Genomic DNA, 23,569 nt, shown 5'->3' on the forward strand with positions numbered 1-23,569 from the left:
GCTTTAGACTCAAGAATCCGTCAATTGACCACCTAGGCGAAAGTCACTACCCTAGTGCCTTTTAATCATTTGAACAACTCGCAATAGTTTAATCCTAGCTTATTTTAGTTTAATTGAGCATTGTAGTTTTATAAAATTAGAATCATAATTAAAATCAAAAATGTGTAGAAGTGCAATTTGGAGCAAATACATAACTCCACTTTAGATAGACACCCAACTCCAATATCTAGCTCCCTGCGGAAATCGATCCCGACCCTAAATCGGGTAAAAGCTGCTTCGACCTCTCTCGCTACTCAATAGTAGTGCAGGGTTGGCTCCGATCACAAGCCTTCTTCGAAACCGGGGTGGTGCGAACCCATGTCCCGATACATTAGCCTGATAACCGACATTGGGAAGGTGAAAGCTGATTGCCGCTGGGGAGAGGCGGTGCAAGTGGAGATCCCTTCTCGGAAGGAAGATGTAATAACGCACGAACCCGATTTCCTTAGCGTATACACATATCCTTTACCCTAAGTCCGGTAGAACCATCCTCGCCATCGATAGACCCCGTAATCCTCGATTTCTGCAGGCAATATCGGGTGACGCTCGGCCAAATCCATCTATCATTCTAGCGCATTGTTTACATGATTAGGCACTTTGTAAACATGGCCGAGGGGGTGTCTTTTACCCTTGACCATCTGATTAGGATGTACAGTCCCCGACTTTATCGAGGCGGTCTGATTAAGCTTCAACGCTGGGCCCCGAAGGTTCTCTTCGCTTGTACCGATGAAGGCAAGGACAGAGGGTGGATGAGCTGCTTTGTTCGAGTTAGGACCTCGGATTTAATTCATGTTGAAAGGATGCCATTCCCCAAGGAATGGATCGTAAGCGAATATGTTAATTAAATATTATCTCTTTCCTTTGGACCATCTTCCCCCTTGAACTAATCCCCTTCAATGATGTAGTTGTTGTGTGGTACCCTAGCGCGGTTAAGGAGCTCTCGGGCTGGGTTAGCTCGATTCGACTTGCCCGTATGCTAAGCGCGTGTGGCGTGAACTGGCCAAGGCCCGATGGGAAGCTAAAAAACATGGTGAGGTTTTTCTTCTGCCGTATTTGAGTTCGTTACAGGAGATACCCCTTGACTGTATTCTCATTTTTGTACCTGCCTTTTGTGTTTGTGCAGGCCTGGGAGATGCCTCTTTGATGAGGGAAGCCCCCTCCGAGGAGGCAGATACCCCAAAACTTACCAAGGAGAAGAAGAGAAAGAAAAAATCATCAGCTAAGTCCCCGAAACCGAAGAAGGCTAAAGCTCAAAAGTCTAAGGTCGATTCAGCGGCCTTAACTTCAGGAGCAGCGGAGAGCCCCCGAGTTGGGGGCGAAGAAAAGGATGACTCCTTGCTAGCACCCAGGGGAAGAGGAAGCGTGTCTACTTCGGGTCTTGCTGAGCCGATGGCTGTTGAGCTGAAGGCTAACAAACCAGAAGTTGCTGATGTTGCCCACCTCGGGCCGAAGAAGTTCTCGAGGATGGGTCAGATGATGCCCCTGAGCCGGTCGATGGCCAAAACATTTCCCGAGTCGAGGGGTGTTCGGTAAATGAGTTAGGAGCCCCAGCTCTGAGGCTCCCCGGAGGCAAGAGAAGGCCTGGATCGATCTAGCCGGAGTTATTGATGTGGGTGATTCTCCGTTGGGTCCGGCATTCTCTCCGAGGGAGATACAGGATGCCCATAATAGAGAGACTTCCGATGCGGGGTCGTCCCTCGGGGAGAATGACGTGTTTGAAGGATTCTTCACTAGGTTGAAGAAAACCCCGAACTTAACGCCTCGCTCATTCTCGAGGAAGCCGAGAGGCTATGCAAAGAGGTAATCTTTCGACGAATACGCTCTTAGCTTCGATCCTCATCTTTCCTGATTTTGTTCTTTCATGCTTTCAGGCTATAGTGCTTTACAATCGGGCCGTTGCTAAGTCCCAAGCTGAGTTGACCTGCTATGAAGAAGAGTGTAGGAGGCTCATGTCAGAAGCTGACGAGCTCAAAGCTCTTTTTACCAAAAGGGAGGAAGAACTTCATGACCTTCAGGCTCGTTTGGAGACGGTATCTCGAGAGCAGACCGATCTTGCCGAGCAGGTAATACAATTTTTGTATGTTTTTATTTTCGTGCCTGTCCGACTTCAGCACTTAACACCTTTGGGTTGATTTTTGCAGCTTGAGAAGAAAGATGTCCTGATGAGGGAGGGGCTCAGAGCCAGGGATATTGAGATTCTCGGACTCAAGCAGCTAGGGGTGTGCATTCGAATCGGTTTATCGATAAATCGAATCGATTATTTGTTATCGAAATCGAAATCGAAAAAATCGAAACCTTATTGAAACGATAACGATAAGCATATGTACAAATCGATATTTGATAAGTAATTATCGATAAGGGTCAAAATCGAATGCACACCCCTAGACAGTAGACACTTGTTAAATGAGTAATTACCTATTTGTGTAGATTAATATAACATACAGAATGTATATATATTCCGCTACTATTTTGAAAGCGGCTATACAATATTATTTTCCCTCATCTATACCCTTTCCTTTACCCAAAGTCCCTTACCCTATTATTTCCTCTACCACATTTAAGGAATGATCATATTTAAAGATCAAGGGAATGAAGTTCAAATTAATGGAAAACAGAATTAGCCGTGATGATGTGTTCTTTTTTTTTTATATGTTGGTGGCATACATTTGATCCCTTACTTTAGTTTTGTTGCATGTGCTTGTTGACACAATTTTTATATTATAAATGGTGTTCGTCTTATTTTAGCTTCTTTTTGTCCATATTAGTTAGGCGCGTTTATAGCGATATACTTTCCGAATCCCGCAAATTTTCTTATTGGTGTAATCGATAACCGAATCGATAAGCCCCCAAAATCGATAAATCGAAATCGAAAAAATCGAAACCTTATTGAAACGATAACGATAAGCATATGTACAAATCGATAATCGATAAGTAATTATCGATAAGGGTCAAAATCGAATCGATAAATCGAATGCACACCCCTACAAGTAGCGTATGGACGAGATAGCCTCCGAGAGAGATGCCCTTCAGGAAAAGTTGACCTTGGTTGAGCATCATCTTCAGGATGCGAGGGCAGATAGTAGTAAGTATAAGGATCTCCATGCTGAATCGGTCGCCGCGCTATCTGCAGCCATGTCCGAAGCCGATGCGCTCATATCCTCGTACCGAGAAGATGCTGCTGGAGCACATGCTCGAGCTAGGAAGGTATCTGAAGATGCCGAGCTTGAACTGACCCGGGACCTGGAGCATGCCCGATTAAGATCTCGGAGACAGGCTCTCGAGGATGTACATACAGGGGGCATCGATTTGTCTGCTGAGATCGAGAGGGTAAAGGCCCTAGAGGAAGAATCGGCAGCTCTGCTTTCTTCCGATGATGATTCAGTTAGTGGTTCAGCCAGCGGCTAGGAGGATGATGAAGGTGAAGGTTAAGTCTCCGAGGGGGAGGAGGCCGTTGATGTTTCGGGGGTCGAGGGCCAAGCCGTTGAAGGCACAACTTCTGAGGGAGCTCCGTCTGGTCAAGTGACCCCAGCGGTAGATTAGGCTTTTATTTGTTCCTTTTTTGTGTAAGGGCTCCAGGCATGAGCCTTGCAAATATGTCTTTGTGAAACTTTGATATATATATATATATATATATATATATATATATATATATATATATATAATGATCTTTGTTTCTCGTCATTTCTTGTCTTCCCTTTGCCTTTTTGGAATAAATTTTGATGTTTATCGATAACCAGTCCGCTGTGTCGAACTTACAATATAAACCCTTCAGGTTTTCATGCTCAATGAATGATTGGTAACAATTGACTGTTCGGGGTTCGATCCTCGAGTCAAATTTCGACCCGGGGCTATCGACCTTCAAGTTTTTAACACATTGGCCCTTAGGCTCTTTAGATCGGCCCTTAGGCTCTTTAGGCTGGCCCTTAAGCTCTTACGCATTAGCCCTTAGGCTCTTTAGGCTGGCCCTTAGGCTCTTACGCATTGGCCCTTAGGCTCTTTAGGCTGGCCCTTAGGCTCTTACGCATTGGCCCTTAGGCTCTTTTTAGATTGGGTCAATGCGACCTCTAATATGGCTATAGTTTTCCCTCATTTTGGCAAAAGACTTTTGAAGTTTTAATTATGCATTGGCATGTTTTATGTTCGTCCGACTCTTCGACGGCTCAAATGAGAGCCTCGATTATGAGTCGATATGTGACGATAGCTGAGTACCTTGGGAGGTTCGCTCGAAGGCTGAGTTTTCGAAGCCTTTTCATTGAAGGCTGATTATTTTCGAATCCTTTTTATTGTTCGGAGCTGATATTATCGAAACTCCTTTGCTTATGCTGAGGGTAGCCTGATTAACCGATTCTTTTCGAAGTATTTTCGAAGTATTTGGATTTATGGCAGCAGTCAGACGTCTCTGAGCCACGTTTATTCGGGCGTAGCCTTTAGTTCGACCGTAGTCTTTATGTTTGGCCGTAGCCTTTAGTCCCCGTGTGCGGTGACCTTGGCGTCTATATCGAGGGTATGCCTTTTTAGAGGTCTTACAAGTTCGGATATATAGCCTTGGCCTTAATATCGGGGTTATGCCTTTTTAAGGTCTTATCAATTTGAGTATGCCTCGTTGAGGTCTTATAAGCTCGGTATTGCCTCATTGAGGTCTTATAAGTTAGGGCATGCCTGAGGTCTTACAGATTCAATAATGCCTCACTAAGGTCTTATGAGCTCGAGTTTTTGATGGCTTCAATGAGCTGACTGTTGATGACAGTCCCCGAGTGTTCGAGGATTTTTGGCCCTTGAGCCGTTTTGCGTGACAGTAGTAAACTTCTTTGAGGCGCACAACATTTTGACAAGCAGAGAGGCTTCTTTGATTACTTGATATATGTGTACATGTTCTTGCCTTCGGAGGCTCGATTGTTCTACATGGACACGGTTCATTCGACCGTTTGGCCCAATACAATACTTTCCTATCGAGGTCCCCTTAGGTGTAATTCGATTTTTCGAAAAGATAACCTCCAAGGGGGATGCCCTCCAGTATTCGAGGTTGATTAAGAAGAAGCCTTGAATACTTGCTGAGTTTTCCTTGGCTAGCGTATAGATGTCGCCTCGTTAAAAACCTCACCGGTAAAACCCATTTGGGATAAAACCCGATCGAAGGGAAAAAGAATGCAACGCATGCTTTAAAACCTAAGGTCTTCGAGTCGAAAGGTGTTTCGGCGTCTCCAGTCGAACACCTGTAAGAAATTAGTGTGAGACATAAAGCGAAAAGGGAGAAGGTTATACCTTAGCAATAATAGCGTTTGAGCATTAATATGTTCCAGTTGCTCGGAAGTTGCTCGCCTTCCATGGTGCCAAGTTTGTAGGACCATTTGCCTACTGCTCCGAGGATGCAGTACGGTCCTTCCCAGCTCGGGCCTAGCTTCCCTTTGTTTGGGTTTCGAGTGTTGAGGGTGACTTTCCTTAGGAGTAAGTCCCCGACTCCGAAGTATCGGAGGTTTGTTCTCCTATTATAATATCTCTCGATCCTCTATTTTTGGGCGGCCATTCGGACTAGCGCAGCCTCTCGCTTTTCATCTAGTAGCTCGAGGGCTGTAGTCATGGCTTCGCTATTCGAGTCCTCGGTGGCATGTTGAAATCTGGCGCTTGGCTCTCCAACCTCGACCGGTATCAAAGCCTCGGACCCGTATACCAAAGAGAACAGTGTCTCTCCTGTGCTCGACTTCGAAGTTGTTCGGTATGCCCATAGTACTTCGGGGAATACCTCCCTCCATTTTCCCTTCGCATTTTCTAACCTCTTTTTCAAGTTTTGGATGATGGTCTTGTTCGTGGACTCAGCCTGTCCATTTGTGCATGGGTAATAGGGCGTTGATAGGATCCTCTTGATTTTATGATCTTCGAGGAATTTTGTCACCTTCCTGCCTATGAACTGCTTCCCATTATCACATGTAATCTTGGAGGGGATCCCGAATCGGCATCTGATGTGGTCCCATATGAATTCAATGACTTCTTTTTGTCTTATCTTCTCGAATGCCTGTGCTTCCACCCATTTCGAGAAATAGACGGTCATAAACAGAATAAATCTAGCTTTACTTGGTGCCATTGGTTGGGGGCGACGATGTCCATCCCCCACTTTATGAACGGCCATGGCGATAAGACTGAATGTAGCTGTTCACCGGGTTGGTGAATCATCGGCGCAGACCTTTGGCATTTGTCACACCTTCAGACGAATTCCTTGGTGTCCTTCTCCATCCTGTCCCAATAGTAGCCTGCTCTGATCACCTTCCGAACCAAAGACTCGGCGCCAGAATGATTTCCACAAGTGCCCTCGTGGATTTCTCGAAGTACATAATCGGTGTCCCCCGGTCCCAAGCATACTGCTAGAGGTCCGTCGAAGGTCCTTCTATATAGTGTTCCATTTTCGTCGAGTGAAAATCGAGCTGCTTTGGCTCGAAGGGCCCTTGATTCTTTTGGGTCTGTGGGCAGCTTCCCGTTTCTCAAATAGTCGATGTATTTATTCCTCCAATCCCATATTAGACTTGTTGAGTTGATCTCGGCGTGGCCATCTTCAATCACTGACTTGGATAGATGCACAACGGACGACCCCGGGAGTATGTCATCTTCTTCGACGGACGACCCCAGGTTCGCGAGTGCATCGACCTCATTGTTCTGATCTCGAGGAATATGGACTAGAGTCCATTCTTTGAAGCGATGCAATGTGACCTGAAGTTTGTCTAAGTATCTTTGCATCCTGTCTTCTCGAACATCGGAGCTCCCATTTACTTGGTTGACTACCAGAAGGGAGTCGCATATTGCTTCGACGACTTCTGCTCCTAGGCTCTTAGCCAGCTCAAGACCTGCAATCATAGCCTCATACTCGGCTCGTTGTTAGTTATATTCAAAGTTTTTATAGATTTCCTAATCATGCCGCCCGTAGGCGGTTTCAGAACGATAACGAGCCCGAACCCTTTCACGTTCGAGGCACCGTCGGTGAATAGGGTCCATACCCTCGATGATGTCCCGTTTTTAGCAAGAGTTCTTTCTCTACCTCGGGCACGAGGGCAGGCGTAAAGTCGGCCACGAAGTCCGCCAAAATTTGGGACTTGATAGCCGTAAGGGGTTGGTACTTGATATCGTACCCTCCGAGCTCGATGGCCTATTGGGCCAATCTGCCCGATAATTCAGGTTTGTGCAAGATGTTTCGAAGAGGGTATGTTGTTAAAACACATATACGATGGCATTGAAAATAAGGTTTTAATTTTCGAGATGCATTTATTAATGCAAGAGCTAATTTTTCTAAGTGTGGATACCTGGTTTCAGTATCTCCTAGAGTCCGACTTACGTAATAAATAGGGAATTGTGTACCTTGTTCTTCCCGAACCAACACACCACTTATCGCTACTTCGGATACTGCCAGATATAAGTACAACGTTTCATCTTCCTTCGGGGTGTGGATCAAAGGCGGGCTCGAGAGATACCGCTTTAATTCCTCCAAAGCATGTTGGCATTCCGGAGTCCACTCAAAGCTGTTTTTCTTCTTGAGCAAGGAGAAGAAATGATGACTCCGATATGATAATCTTGAGATGAATCGGCCTAAGGTCGCTATCCGCCCGGTCAGCCGTTGTATGGCCTTCACATTGTTTACCACTGTGATTTCTTCAATGGCCTTGATTTTGTCGGGGTTGATCTCGATCCCCCTATTCGACACCATGAAGCCTAAAAATTTGCCCGATCCTACTCCGAAGGCACATTTCTCGGGGTTTAGCTTCATGTTGTAACTTCTAAGGATATCGAATGTTTCTTTGAAATGAGTCAGATGGTCCTCTGTGCGCAGGGACTTAACTAGCATGTCATCAATGTAAACTTCCATAGATTGACCTATTTGATGTTCGAACATCTTATTAACTAGGCTTTGGTACGTAGAACCTGTGTTTTTTAGCCCGACGGGCATTATATTATAACAGTATGTGCCATACTTTGTGATGAACGAAGTCTTTTCCCTGTCCTCCGGGTTCATTTAAATTTTATTATACCCAGAATAGGCATCGAGAAAAGTGAGAATCTCGTGGCCGGTCGTGGCATCGATCAAGCGATCGATGTTAGGCAATGTGAATGAGTCTTTGGGGCATGCTTTATTCAAGTCTTTATAATCTACGCACATTCTTAATTTACTACATTAGCCAACCATTCGGGGTATTTTACCTCCCTTATTGATCCTATTTTGAGGAGTTTTGTTACCTCGTCTTTGATGAACGCATGTTTCACCTCGGATTGAGGCCTCCTTTTTTGCTTCACTGGTTTGAACCTGGGATCGACACTTAGTCGATGGGTTGTTATTTCAGGCAGAATCCCTGTCATGTCTAAATGGGACCAAGCAAAGCAATCAATGTTGTTAATAAGAAATTGGATGAGTTTTTTCCTGAGTTCGGGGGTTAATCCTGTCCCCAGGTATACCTTTCGATCTGGAAGATGCTCGATCAAGACGGCTTGTTCGAGTTTTCGACCGTTGATTTTGTTGCATCCGAGTCCTCGGGGGAAACGAAGGTCCAAGGAGTAAGGAAGTCTTCTTCCTCGTCTTCGTTCGAATGCTCACAGACCACCTGGTCCTTGGGGGTCAGTCTGTTTCCTGTCTCATCCTGGACGGGGAGAGTCGATGTCGGTGCCATGTCGCTTACCGCGAACATCTCCTTTGTTGCACGTTGTTCTCCGTACACCGTTTTTATACCATCTTTTGTTGGGAATTTCATCATCTGATGAAGAGTTGATGGTACCGCCCCCATGTTGTGTATCTACGGTTTTTCAAGCAAGGCATTGTACCTTATGTCACCTTCGATGACATCAAACTTGGTGTCTTGAACTATACCGGACACGTTGACTGGGAGGATGATTTCTCCCTTTGTTGTCTCGCTTTCCATGTTGAATCCATTGAGGATTCGAGAGGTGGGTATGATTTGATCGAGCAGTCCGAGTTGCTCCGCCACCTTCGACCTGATTACATTGGCCGAGCTACCTGGATCCACGAGCACACGTTTAATTTGAACGTTATTTAAAAGAAAAGAAATTACCAGTGCATCATTATGTGGTTGGGACAAGGCCTCTATGTCTTCTTCTCTAAATATCATGGCATCCTTGGGTATATAGCTCCAAGTTTGCCTTCCCGTTGTGATGGACACTTTGGCCCATTTCAACATGGGTCCTTGTGGGACGTCGGTTCCTCCAACGATCATATGAATGATGTGCTGAGGTTCTTCTGGGTCCATTCTTTCCATTCGCCTCTCTTTCTCGAAAGTGGTTTTTGGCTCGATTGCTGAGGAATTCTCGAAGGTGCCCTTCATTGATCAGCCGGGCCACCTCCTCTCGAAGTTGCCTACAATCCTCGGTCCTATAACCGTAGATGCCATGGTATTCGCACATGAGGTTGGGGTTCCTTCGGGAAGGATCAGACTGTGCGGGCTTTGGCCATCTGGTATCCCTGATTCTACCCATGGCTGATACGATGTCCGAGACATTGATGTTGAAGTTGTATTCTGACAATCGGGGTGCCTCCATTGGCTTCAAATGTCTGTCAAACCCGGTCTTGCTCATAAGTCCCCGGGAGTTTTGGCCTCGATCTACTCTTCGGTCATTTCGAGGTATATTCCGCCCCGAAGTGTCTCGTAGATCTTTAAAGTATGGCTGATACATTTTTTTGCCTGACCTTGTCTCCCTTTCTATAGACTTTGATTCCTTTGCTAGGAGCCTGTTTGGATATACTGAGCCAGAGGGGGCTCCCAATTGGTCGTCCTCGACCCTAATCTTCGATTGACATCTGTTGTGTACATCTGCCCAGGTCACAGCGGGATACTCAACCAAGTTCTGTTTTAGCTACTTCGAAGCTATCGAGCTTTGACCGTTCAAGCCCTGAGTGAAGGCCTGCACTGCTCAGTCATCGGAGACCGGTGGTAATTCCATTCGCTCCATCTGGAAGCGAGATACAAATTCCCTCAGCATCTCGTTCTCCCTTTGTTTGATCTTGAAGACGTCGGACTTCCTTGTAGCAACCTTGATGGCACCGGCATGTGCCTTCACAAAGAATCCGCCAAAATGGCAAACGAATCTATCGAGTTCGGGGGTAGGTTGTGATACCACATCATAGCCCCCTTTGACAGTGTTTCTCCAAATTTCTTTAGCAAGATGGACTCAATTTCGTCATCCTTTAAGTCATTCCCTTTTACAGTACAAGTATAAGCGGTAATGTGCTCATTGGGGTCCATGGTCCCGTTATACTTCGAGACATCGGGCATTCTGAATTTCTTTGGGATAGGCGTCGGAGTCGCACTTGGTGGGAATAGTTTCTGTATGAATTTCTTTAAATCTACGCCCTTCAGAATCGGGGGTGCGCCCGGGATCTGATCGACCCTCGAGTTATAAGTCTCTACTTTTTTATCGTTAGCCTCTTTCTTCTTTTCTCCTGATTCATTCCTTTTGGTGAGGTCCTCGAGCATCTTCATAATAGCGGGGTCTGATGTTGACCCGTTGTTACTCGATCTCTCTGGTGCCTGCTCGACTCGAGGAGCCGTTTCCAGTGCTGCTGCGCTTGGAGTTTTTTGTTGACTTTGTAGCTGAGCAATAGCCACTTGTTGTGCTTGCAACATCTCAAAAATGACTTGAAGGCTAACTTCTCTTTCCTCCTGAGCTGGAGTCCCCTGTGCTTCACGCCGATTTTCCCCGCGCACACTTCCGTCGGTATGAGAGTTTACGTCGACATGCACAGCGTTGCGTGAGCTCACGTCGACGGGGATTTGTGCTGGTGCCACCCCTGGGTTTTACGGTGGTACACCAGTATCTGCACCGTTCTCTCCATGAAGCCCAATACCGTTGTTTTCATGTGCGTTTGCTGAGTTAGACATTTTTTGACCTGAAATCAGAGATTCTTGGACAAGAAAAAGTGTGAAAGATAATTTGTGTTTTCAGAAAACTAGCACCAAAATAGTCACTATTATTTTTAGCCCCATAGTGGGCGCCAAACTGTTTACCTTGAAAATGGTATTTACAATTATATTTAATTTTGTGGTTCTAAAAATATGCGATTTATTTCAATACTAGGTTTTAGGCAATAGATGCTAAGTATAAATAAAGAGAATAAGATATGCAAACCAAAACTATCGCAAGACTGAGTCTCGAGCTGGCTGGAACAAGGGCTTCGAGGTAGTTAGAGCGGTTAGCAATGAACAATTTGATGAAGAAACAATGATAATGAAGGCCTCAAAGGTAGCCTTTTTCGGTTAATAATGGGCAATAAATGGTGAACAATAAATGAACAAAAGATGAACAATAAATGAACAAGCAATAAATGAATAGAGCAGTTGTGGAGCACGTTTAAGCAAGAAAAGCAGAGAATGTTGTATTGTATTCAATAACGTGTCGTTACAAAATGACAAGGGTTCCCTTTATATAGAAAGGGGAAATCCCAACACAGTACATGTCTAATCATGACGAAGAAATGCTATTGGTACAGCTGTATAACGGCTCAATACGGATTTGCACTATTTCTCACAGACTCTGTTAGTTCTGATCACGTGCCCTTGGGAACTTTCCACCTTTTCATGACGGTCATCGATTTGTACTACTCCGAGATTGACCCTCGATATGCTTCCTCGAGGGATGCACCTCGAGGTCACATTTCGAATTTTGCTTCGGGCTTCTCGAGGTCGGGCGTGGAGTGCCCCGGTAGCCCCAAAGTCGAACTCCCCGATTTTGGCCGTATACACATAGCTTATTAATATATGTATGATTTTTAAAAAAATTTTATACTCATCGATATAGAGTTCACGCGCAACGTGCGTACCCTAAAGCTAGTTATATAAAATGGGCAGAGAGGTATTATATAACTCGATCCATCATATCATAAAACGATAATTTATTATTTACTGCTACTATTTATTATTGTAATTATTATTTGTTGTCAATATTACTTATCTATATATTGTTGCTTTTTTATTATTTTATTTTTAATTTTGGGTTCGGTTTTTAAATTTTATTTTACGTATTTCTTGAACTCCCCTGTCTATATCTATATTATTATAAAAGCATGAATACAATGTTGGTTTACAAATATAACCTTATAATATTAAGCATAATAACTCATAATAAAAGGACATAACCGGAATTCTAGATATTAGCCTTATAATCCTATTAGTTTTACGTTACTACTCACGCTAGCTTCAAATTAAGTGCAAAAGGACTTATCGTTATTTCAGTGAGTGAAGTCTAACAATGAATTTGACCCATTTACTTATCCATGTGATAATTTTTACAATTTGGTTCCAACAATGTAGAGGAACAAATTTTGTGTCCAAAATTATTTATAACTCTATATTTATTAACCGGAAGAACTCATAGGGAAAGGACATAACTGCAATAACCTATTTTTTGAACTACAATATCTTCTATGTTAATTTTTAATATATAAAATTAATAAAATCTTGTCTATTGAATTCTTATTAAAAATATGTAGGAAGGTTTAATAAAATCAATTTCATAAGAATCCTCCGAATTGGCAATACATTACCACTACATAATATCCCATACGAAGAAAAAATAAAAGTAATATTAANTCTTTGAAAATAAAATTATAGTGGATAAAATTATAATTAAGATTAAATATTACAAAACAAGAGTAGAACTAATATTAAGATCTGAATCAACATAGAATAAATTATTTTTATGTTAAAATCAAACAATTAAATTTTTTAATTAATTATTTAGCAAGAGAATCCAATTCAATTATTTTTTAAATTCATCATATGAGTAAAATTCTTATTCAAGTTAAAAAAAATCTTAGGGTACATAACTTTATTTCATAAAAAACAGCGTTAAACACAAAGTAAAAAGGTTAGTATATTATTAAGAATCAAAATACTATATACAAGTGTCTGAGGAAGCATAATCAAAGCTAAATCCTAAATAAGAATACGTTTTCAAGACTATATTATAAAGAGTCGACTCTGGTATAACGCGATTATTCTTTGTAGATGCCTCTGGCGTAATTGAAATAATATTTGTATGTCATGCATTACTTTCAAATATCATATCAAGAGGCATGACACTATTAGCAATAATAGCAAGTGGTATACCCACAACGATTTTATTGTGAGATCAATTACTGTAGATTTGATATACCTCTTCAAACAACTTATATAACCATCACAAATAGACCAAAACAGAGCAATGTTGATAAATTTATAAGGAAAGCAAAATTGATAATGTGGGATGAAACACTTATGGCTAAGTGTCAAACGACCAGAATAATTGACCGGAGTTCTAGAGATATGTTGGATATTAATGAATCGTTTGGTGAAAAATTAATGGTTTGGGAGGCGATTTCTGTCAAGTACTACCAGTAGTTCCAAAATCGACAAAAGCAGAGACTGTAAAAGCTAGCTTGCCAAAGTTATACTTTTAGCCTCAAACGAAAAAGATTTAACTTACAAGAAATATAAAGTAAGAATAGATCCAATATTCAGTGTCTTCTTGCCGTGTCGGAAACGAAGAAGAGCATCCAATAAAAGATGATTTGGTTCTTCTTAAACACTTGGTTGTCAATCCCAATGGTAATAATAGTGCATTTAATATGAGAAATATTTTTTTATCATTAGATTAAAATATAATTTGTGCAAAATGCATAATTGAATTAAAAAGATATCTTAGCTAGAAATGAATATGTTGATCAACTAAATAAAATGTCGATTGTAAAATTTTATAGTAAAAACAAAATGTTTTTCAGTTTTTGATTTAGTAGAAAATGATACCAATAATTTCTACCAAGAATAATACTTAAATACTTTAAAACCAAATGACCTTCAACCATACACGTTTGTTGTCAAGTTTCTTATTTCTTACGTATATTACTGTCACCGTATATATAATAGACTAAGTTAAAATTGATCTGCATTGTATATAAGTAAATTTTGAAGAAAAATATGCCTGTCATGCTACTGAAAAACTTAGATACGCCGAGTAGCTTATGTAATAGCACACAGATGGTATATAGAAGTTTTGACAATAATGTCACACATGCAAAAAATTTGATATTGGTTAATGTGTTTCTAAGTATATTCTTACCCCTGAATTCAACTTTCGTCTTCCGAAACTAAGGAATATCCTTTTAAATGTGTGTGAAAATAATTTTTAGTCTATTTATGTTTTGTAAATATAATAAATAAAGTGCAAGGACAAACATCCTAAATATTGGACTATATTTACCACAATATATTTTCTTGCACGAACAACTGTATGTTGCACTTTCAAGGGGGATATCCAGATCGACAACAAGAGTTCTGGTTAAGGCAGAGCAACCAGCGCATTAGGAGAAAACATACACAAAAAAATATTGTCCACAAAGAAGTGTTCGTTAAGATACCATCACATTAATAACTTTTAAACTATAATATATAATTTTTCTAACTAACATGATAAAATTGATCATTTGTGTAAGATTTGATAATGTCCTTTTATTTTAAATTCATGTATTATGCTAATTATGTAATAATATTTTCGGCATTTAGATGATTGTTATATTGTTATACATAAAATTTCTTTCAATAATTAAATTTTATTGTTCCTTCATATAAATAAATATTTAAATCATCACGCGCCATTATTAACGTGTATCCCGTAAGTTTTTAAACAATCAGAGGCAAGACACGTCGTCCCTAGAAACTCCCGACCCGAAGGGTTTTTCTTTTAGCTCTTTTGAGTCTCGACACAGCATGAGAAAAGAGGGGTTTTAGGCTCAACCCCAAAATCCACCTTTGCTTCTGCACAGGCATCGAATCTACAATTACTCAACCCAATGCTTATAAACCTAGTTCGGGTTACATAAACCCCTGAAATCTCTGCAGAAAAAAGATGGTAGCAGCTGCTTTGAGTGGCAGAGCAAGGCTGAACACTTTAACTTTCTTATGCCATTCTTGTTTCAATCGATTGAACTACAGTATCTCTGTTGGATTACACTCTGCGAAAGCAATTCGGCCATTCAATACACTGCATCGGTGTAGAAATTTCTTTCTTAACGTGAGTATTATTCTTTTGGATTTTTAGCTTCTCTATCTCTAAATGCTAGTAAATGCTTTTTCTAGGCTTTTACCCTTTGGAAATTCTTCAGTTCGTTGCTTCTTGCATTTTCTCTATTAGCTGTTTTTTATATATATACTTTTTGGAGTGGTTAAGTAGGCTATTCTTTATTTCCTTGAAATTTAGTGATTTTTTCCTAATCCATTTATAAAAGAGCTTTTAGATAGGGATTTTTCTATTTGTGCAAGTGCGCCAAGAGTGTAATATCATTTTAGTAACCAGTTAAAAGAAGTGAACTTTGAGACAAGCTGGCCCAACCATGCCGGTTTTTGACCTTTCATAAGAGATATGATTAGTGAAAATCTCATTTTATAAAGGTTGCAGTACATGATGTTTCTTCTTTTCCTTGATTTTTCCTTTTTTGTTTTTTTGGTGGTTGAGCGGTAATGGGAGTGAGTTAAAATGATATTAGCAGGAAATTTGATGTTGAGGCTGCGAAACTTCTTATGCAACAATAAATTGTGAGATTGTAATTTCTAACAACAGTCCTTGTTAAGGAACAGCTTTGTCATGTATTGAATGGATAAGATATTCTGAACCAGGCTTCACTTCCCTCTTGCATTCCTGTATCTTGAGGCACTTGCTTTATCTGTTTCTAATGGTAAATTACATGGTTTTTGTCTTTTAATCTTGTGATTTACTGCTAATTTCTAATACAGAATTGTATTAAATCCATCCCAGTTGGAGCCCTCTTCGATTGGCCAACTTTTTCTCCTAGTATTTTGTTCATTAGCCGCCAATCAATCTCAACCCAAGCATTCCCTGCTGAATTTGTCGATGAAGCGTTGATGGAAGTCCTTTCGGTTATGGCTAATTCACAAAGTTCAGGAGAGGAACTGTGTGCTGCTTATGTTGATAAGTTTTGCAATGACAGAAATCTATCAGCAGCCGCTAAGCTTTTGCAGATTTTGCAGGATAAAAATATCCTCCTTCCCCCCAGTGCATACAATCGCCTTCTGAAAGCTGCAGGCGAGGAAAACGATATTGGCCTTCTATGTCAAAGTTTCAAGGATCTATTAGTATCTTGCAAATCTCTGAATTCATCTACATATCTTATCTTTGCTCAGGCTTTTATCAAGGAAAATGATGTTGCCTGCTTACTAAGATTTGTCCGGGAGATCTCCGAGTCGATTTTTCCAAGTACTGCTACAGTTATGAATAGGATCATCTTTGCCTTTGCCGACTGTGGACAGGTTGATAAGGCCTTGATGATTTTTGATCAAATGAAGAGTTTGAAATCTAAACCTGATGTGGTTACATATAACACCATTTTGGGAATACTAGGCCGGTGTGGTAGAACAGATGAAATGCTTAAAGAGTTTGTGGCCATGAAAGAGGATAGTCTAATTCCTGATATTGTTTCTTATAATACCGTAATTACTGGACTGCGGAGGGTAGGCAGGCTTGAATCATGCTTAGTATTTTTCAAGGAGATGTGTGAGAGAGGAATTAAACCAGATTTGCGGACTTATAATGCTTTGATTGACAGCTTTGGAAAATGTGGTAATATTGAGGAATCACTGAGATTTTTTAATGAGTTGAAGCTCAGGGGATTCCGCCCATCAATTCATGTTTACAGATCACTGATCAGTAATTTAAAGAAGATGGGGAAGTTGGAGTTGGCTGTTGCTTTTTCAAATGAGATGAAAGAATCAATCTCAAACCATCGTGGACCAAACAATATTCAACAGAAAAACAGATAGTTTTGCAGTTCAAAAGTAATAGTGGATACCGGTTGAGTAATGTTTATAAAGAGCATCAGTTTGCTCCATGCTGTTGCTGCTGCTATGTTCAACAAGAATGGATCTGTTGTGGTATGTATTTCATAGAATAGAATATAATGTTCATAGTATATGAGTACTGTTATTATAGGCGCAAGCTCTCGTTTAAGTGCGTATTTAAGTTAAAGGATATTTTCTTTTGGTTACAGGCCAGTAAAATTTTGAAGACCAGCCATCTGGTCCATCATAGGCTGGGTTGCCCACGTGATGGATCTCTGATTCGAATCTCTAGGGAGATGGATATTCACGAATTTTTCGAGGTGCTTTCTCTCTTCCGTTGGTTCTTACTATGCCCCTATCCCATCGGAGAGAGAGAGAAAAATACTTCTAGTTGAAGATTGGTGGTGTAAATATCAAATTACATCTTTTTGGATGTTGTAACCTCATTCATTGGTAGTTCAGTGCAAATTGTAAATGGTGAAAAAGGGATTCTATGCTGCATGAAGCATGAAACGTTTTGGAGAAGAAACAGAGATTTAAAAAATAGTTTAATGTGTCTCATGCTGACCCTTGTATGAAATAATCTCACCTTCTTTGTTCTGTATCTCATTGGTGAACTATATATTCTCATGATTCATTGAAGGCTTAAGGTTTTAGCAGTTACATGATGCAATTTATTTTAGAGGGAAGTCTCTCAAATGCTTAATGAGTAAAGTGCAAAAATACTTGCAGACGTGTGAAATTCCATTTCTATAATAAACAAGTATATGTGTTTAATAATACGCCCTTGATAAGTGCCAAAGAGACGGAATAAATAGCTAAAGGAAATCGGTTCAGGAAATATAATACTAACAAAATTTCTCAATTACAGTAAGTAAAGAAGAACAAATCAAAGTTGGGTTTGGTGGAAAAGTCAGATGCTGCTTCAGATTCTGCTAGAGTCCCTCCCAAATGTGAAACGCCTTATCCAATCAGATACCACCAACACCCTTGTACGCCAGCTGACTAGCTTGCTGAAATATGAAACCAAGCACATATTAATTTGGAACTCTAAAAACATATATTGTTTAGTTTGCTACAGACACTGGGTGCTGAGTTAAAGTTTTTTTTTTTGTAATGTGACAGACTTGTTACCTTGCATATACTGAATACCAGAGCCACTGGGTACTGTGACCTATTGAAACCCAGTCTCCAGGGAGTTGAGCTGCAGTCTGTTCCCCACCCAATGGTGCAAATTGCCCCAAATGCCTATACCTGTAAGAGAGGGAAAAAGAAGGGGTAAAAACATTGAAGCATAAGATCAGAAAAAAGGTAAAGAGTGAACATTAGTGTCAACTCTAACCAAGAGGAGTCATATGATTTCCTAAAATATGTTTCTGTAATCCCTAAGCATTCTTGCTAGAGTTGATGGTGTTTCATGCCCTACCTAAAAGGATGAAAGCGATGGCGGCCCGTTCCTCGGAATCTTAGTGGACCTTCAGGATTAGCTTCACATATTTCCATGCGATTGAAACAGTCAGCAAGGTAACTACCTTGTTGAGCAGCAACCTAGGTGTAGAAAATAATAACAGAAGCATAAGATGAGGAATTATAGAAGCATATAACAAGAGAAAATAATCTATAAATTTACCTGTGCTGTAGCAGGAAGATTTTTCATCTGGGAGTCTACTTCAGCAAGTAGTGACTTGAACTTTTCAATGTTAATTTCAGCATCTTCTTCTGAACTCTTTAGTAAAGCATTAAAGTTGTTCAGCTGCCTTTTCTTCAGATAAAGATCCACTTGAGGGTACCTCTCACATATGTCATGGATCACTTCTTTAAAATCTTCTGCCCTCAGGGTACCAGAATTATCCTTGTCTGCCTTGCTAAATATGATTCCAATATCTTCCTGTAATGTAAATATAAATTCTAAATATTTTAAAAAAAACTTGGTAGTTCCTTAACTTGTATAAAGATGAATGAAATTTCATCCACTTTGCTGAGGGTCTATCGGAAATAACTTCTCTGCCTATGTACATCCTACCCTCTTCAAACCTCACTTATGGGAATACACTGGGTTGTTGTTGTTGTTGTTTCATCTACAACAACAAATACGCCTCGGTCCCAGATGTGAAAGCATGATATTGTTCAATTCCTGATCATGAATTTCAAAGTTGTACCAATTTATGAGGGAGAGTGAGGGTGGAACTGAGAAGTATAGTTAAGTCCGCACAGTATATTCAGGATTACTAGTTGCAATACTTCATTTAATCAGGGATTTGAAGTAGAAAAGACCATTATACAAGTTGAAACTTAATGTTCCAAGAAATAATACTAGATTGTTCAAATTCAGTACATATAAGAAATCAATCTAAAGATTGGTCAACTGTACCATGACTTTGCGTTGGTTTATTGTGGCACAATCACCTAACGCATAAATATCGCTGCACCCTTCAACTCGGAGCCATTCATCTGTTGCTAAGACTCGCCTGTTTATCTGCAAACCATCAAGAAACAGAGGTTCATCTTTGAACCGATGAAAAAAGATTGGCGCAAGGTGATGAAACACAAGGAATTCAGTAATAGTAAATGAACATACCTGACCAATTTGCTTCATGAAATCCATAATGACAGGGCGAGTTCCAATACCAGTGGACCAGACACACATTCCAAATGGTATTGTAACAGTTTGTCCGGTGCTTCTCTCTTTTGTTGATATTTCACGATCACTTACTTTCACCACCATTGATCCAGTTTTCAGCTGAATACCATCTCTCGCAAATTTTTCCTCAGCAAAAGCTGTAATTCTTTTGTCAAACCTGAAAGCCAACAATAATCTCTGAGCCAGCAAACAAGTTACAAGCTATAATGTACTACTGCAGAGAATGTTGTTTTACATGTTCAGTATATGATCACCAGCCTCAAGGAGTGTTATCCTCGCATACTGTTTAAGGGCAGGATACAACTTGGCGAGATCCTCTTTGACAAAATCATGAAGCTCAGCAGCAAACTCCACGCCGGCTGGACCACCTCCAACTACCACAAAGTGAAGAATTCTCCTTCTCTCCTCTTCACTTATGCTGGGAATGCTTGCCCTCTCAAAACAATCTATCACATTCCTACGAATTCTTTGAGCATCTTCAACTTCCTGCAAACAAATATCATTTCCTCCTTCTTCAAATAAGGTAGTATCAGAAGGCTCAAATGCGACTATACTTCAATTCATTGACTCATTGATTCAGTTAAGACAGTTGCTCAGTAAGTAAAGCTACCTTCAGAAAGTGTGCATTCTCCACAACACCAGGGGTGTTGAAAGTATTTGCTCGAGCTCCCATAGCTATCACCAGATAGTCATAATCTACGGTAAACTCTTCTGTGCCACCACCCAAATGACTTTGTTGGGTTGTTTTACAGTGAACTTTCTTGTTTACTGTGTCAATCTTGTAACACTCAGCTTCCTTGAAATCAGCATCAAACTTTTTCTGTACAGAGAAAGATACAAGCTTATTATTAGAAATTATTGGTCGGAAAATGGTTAAAGAAAACAACTAACCACCCATATTATCTACTAAAAAAGGGGTTTGATAATGAACTTTTTAAAAACGGGTCAAATATGGATAAAAACCATATTATCCATTTAAAAAATGGATTACCGATGGATTACTAATGGTTTAACTTTTACATTTGTAAAAGTTCAAATCGGGGGTTCCTCAAGTTTGGGAGACTAAGAATTATGCTAAAAGTGATCATATTCATGAAGTCATGGATAATATGGTCCGTCAGCTAACCCGTTTTTTATTCGTATTAAATATGGGTCAGGTCGGATAATTTATCCGTTTTTTCATTACATGTTTTCGACCCGTCCCATATCCGACCCGACTCACCCATTTGCCACCCCTAGTACAAATACTTAAAACTCCAAAATTTTAAGGGCCCGTTTGGTCATATAATAAAATTACTTTTTTCCAGAAAATTTTCACGTTTTTTCCGAAATCAATGTTTGGCCATGAAAATTTCAATTTTCACTTGAAGTTAAATTTTGAAATTTTTCAGAAAATTGAAAAACTCCAAAAAATTTATTTTCACTTGAAACCACTCACAAAAATTCAAAAACAGCTCCAAATTGTATTCATGTCCAAACACAACTCTAATTTTCATTTGAATTTCTGAAAAATTATGTCCAAACGGCAGTAAATATGCAACAAAGACATCACTTTGGAGACTTTGAAAAGACGAAGGATATGTTATACTACCTTTTTGACAATATTGCGAATTGGTTCTACGATGCTTCTTGCTTCAACTGTGCCACAGGTAACACTAGGTAACAGAGGAGTGAAGGCAAAATAGTTGCGAGGAGACACGACCTGAACAGAATATGAGGGGTCTTTCAAATTCTTAAGGAAACTAGTTCCGGCCCAGCCTGTTCCAAGCACTACCACTTTCTTCTTCTTAACATCATTTTGACCTGCATCAGCATATACTGCAGCTAGCCCTCCACCACTACAAGTCCAAAGCAAAACAATTAATCAATTGTCCCCAATAGCTACATGATTCCACTCTACACGCTCTTCATTCCCATATGAAAATATTGCAGGCAAATTTATACAAGTACTATCTTATATGTAGCCGGCAGAAATATTAAACAGAAACGAAGTCTCTGTTACACCTTCAAATAAAAAGTTGCAACGTATGACTGATAATGAAAGCAAATAACTGTGAATTGTGTTAGCAATTGCGTGAAGGAAATTCAAATTCCTCAACTTATCTGTCCAGTATGAACGTAAGTTTATCTTTGGAAAACAGAAATAGAATTTAGAATTTTGTTTCACGTCCCGAGATGCAGAGTCTTACTGACCGGCAGGGGCGGACCTAGCCTATTACGGGTTTAATTGAATCCATAACTTTTGACGCGGAGTAAAAATTTTACATGTAAAAATTTATTAAAATTACAAAAATAATAGATATGAACCCATAACTTTAAAATTGTAACGGGTTCATACTAAAAACTTTAAAAGGTGAACCCATAGGGATTAAATCCTGGATCCGCCTCTACTAATCGACCCAAAATATTACTCCCTGAGTTACTATAAATAGTTGTTTCAAATTATTTGTCATTTAGAAGTTCAAGACAAAATCGATTGTTTTTTTCTTTTTTACCCTTAGTAATAATTGTTCTTGAAGATAGATATAACACATAAATAGAATAAATATTCAATAAAGAAAGATTATATTTTAAGACATAAATAAGGGAAGAATAGTCTAATTCCTTTCCTAATTAATATTTCTTAAGGGCATAAAAGAGAAACACGACACATAATATTAGACAGAGGTAGTAATTTAAGTGGCACGTCAGCACATTGATGACCAATATAAAAGTGCACATTCAATTTGAAGCTATCTTAATACACCCACTAGTTTTCTCTAGTTATAGTTTTGAAATAATGAACTATCGGGCTAAAAATAAACCATACACACTGCAGAGTCAGATCAAATTCCTCTATAAGGAACGAGCATGGAAAATGGTTGCAAGAAAATCAAATGTATATAAATAACAACATTGATGACAACCAGACATAGCAAATGCAGATTAGATATATATGCTCTCTGACAAGCAAAAACTTTAACAGAGACCATAACAAATCTGGAAATACTATATCCATTGGAATTGGTCTCGAACAATCCTGACTTCTAGTATGTGTAAGTTATGGATTCGGGTAGTTTTGGCTCAGACCTGTATGTTTGTCAAAAACTAAATATGTTCAATAGTAGATTTCAAACCCATACGAGCTGTGGTACAATCTCAAACTCACACTCATAAAGTTCATATCTAAATCCGCCTATAAGTATAAACAAGAAACATACTGAACAGCAAAACAATAGTGTAATAAAGAAAAATGGTGAAAGCAAAAGTTGACAGACCTAACAGTGAAAAGAACAAGAACTTTAGGGAGATGAGGGTAGTCATTGAAAGCTCTGGAGGCTCTCTGAAAGAAACTGTACCCACTCATTGTGTTACAATACAAACCCTAACGAATGAACTCTGTCTTTATAACTTTTCTTCAGTTTATATAAAGATGGAAACTAGGGATGAATTTGCAAACTTTCCATATATGAACGTAGTTGCAGCGCAGCCACTTTTTATTGCTTGTTTTGTTATTTCATGGGCCTTGTGGCACACACAAACAAGTGCGAAAGCAGTGGAGTAACTGTCACGTAATAGGCAATTTTTGCATATATTGACTTGTCAAACTGAAAAGGTAGGGAACGTGTCATTATGGGGCAGAGGGATCTGCATCTCCTTGTTATTAGGAGGACTTTTAGACCAAACTTTTGGTTTTTGGCCCGTACACCCTTCGATTCGGACAGCTGACTGGCCAAGCAGAATCATACCTGGCGATACACTTTTCCTTTTCTGACGCTATTAGAGAAAACATTCACAAAAACCCCCCAAAATCAACTAAATCGACCAAAATTATTTTTACATTTTTTGTTTAATTTGGTTTTGGTTTGAATTTTAAAAACCGATTAAATTTGATTTGGTTTTAGTTTTAATAAAAAAAATTAACCGGAAAAAAGTCGAACTAAACCGACTATAGAAGAGTCATTTAAATTTTTTATAACATCTATATATGTATATTCTTATACAAAGATTATGGTCCATGTTAATTATTTGAACTTTTAGTTGAGTTCTTTGCTATTAAATTATTTGCCTTTACATTCTAGTTTGAATAGTAGTTTTG

General features: G+C 39.7%; 2 protein-coding genes across 2 annotated transcripts; one reads left to right on the forward strand and one right to left on the reverse strand.

The window, feature by feature from the left end:
- Window positions 1-14,725: 14,725 nt before the first annotated feature.
- Window positions 14,726-17,499, forward strand: LOC109244879 (pentatricopeptide repeat-containing protein At1g11900). The gene is made up of 3 exons (XM_019412041.1): window positions 14,726-15,069; window positions 15,789-16,943; window positions 17,060-17,499. The coding sequence occupies exons 1-2, from the start codon at window positions 14,905-14,907 to the stop codon at window positions 16,830-16,832; spliced, it is 1,209 nt and encodes a 402-aa protein (XP_019267586.1). The 5' UTR covers window positions 14,726-14,904; the 3' UTR covers window positions 16,833-16,943; window positions 17,060-17,499.
- A 119-nt stretch (window positions 17,500-17,618) lies between these two features.
- Window positions 17,619-22,878, reverse strand: LOC109244878 (external alternative NAD(P)H-ubiquinone oxidoreductase B4, mitochondrial-like). Its single transcript, XM_019412040.1, has 10 exons — window positions 22,749-22,878; window positions 21,083-21,329; window positions 20,102-20,311; window positions 19,727-19,977; window positions 19,429-19,648; window positions 19,222-19,326; window positions 18,481-18,738; window positions 18,277-18,398; window positions 17,985-18,104; window positions 17,619-17,863 (listed from the first exon to the last, which is right to left on the reverse strand). The coding sequence occupies exons 1-10, from the start codon at window positions 22,835-22,837 to the stop codon at window positions 17,776-17,778; spliced, it is 1,710 nt and encodes a 569-aa protein (XP_019267585.1). The 5' UTR covers window positions 22,838-22,878; the 3' UTR covers window positions 17,619-17,775.
- Between the last annotated feature and the right edge of the window lie 691 nt (window positions 22,879-23,569).

The sequence above is a fragment of the Nicotiana attenuata genome, unplaced genomic scaffold (assembly GCF_001879085.1).
Source record: "Nicotiana attenuata strain UT unplaced genomic scaffold, NIATTr2, whole genome shotgun sequence".
NCBI classification, from domain to species: Eukaryota; Viridiplantae; Streptophyta; class Magnoliopsida; order Solanales; family Solanaceae; genus Nicotiana; species Nicotiana attenuata.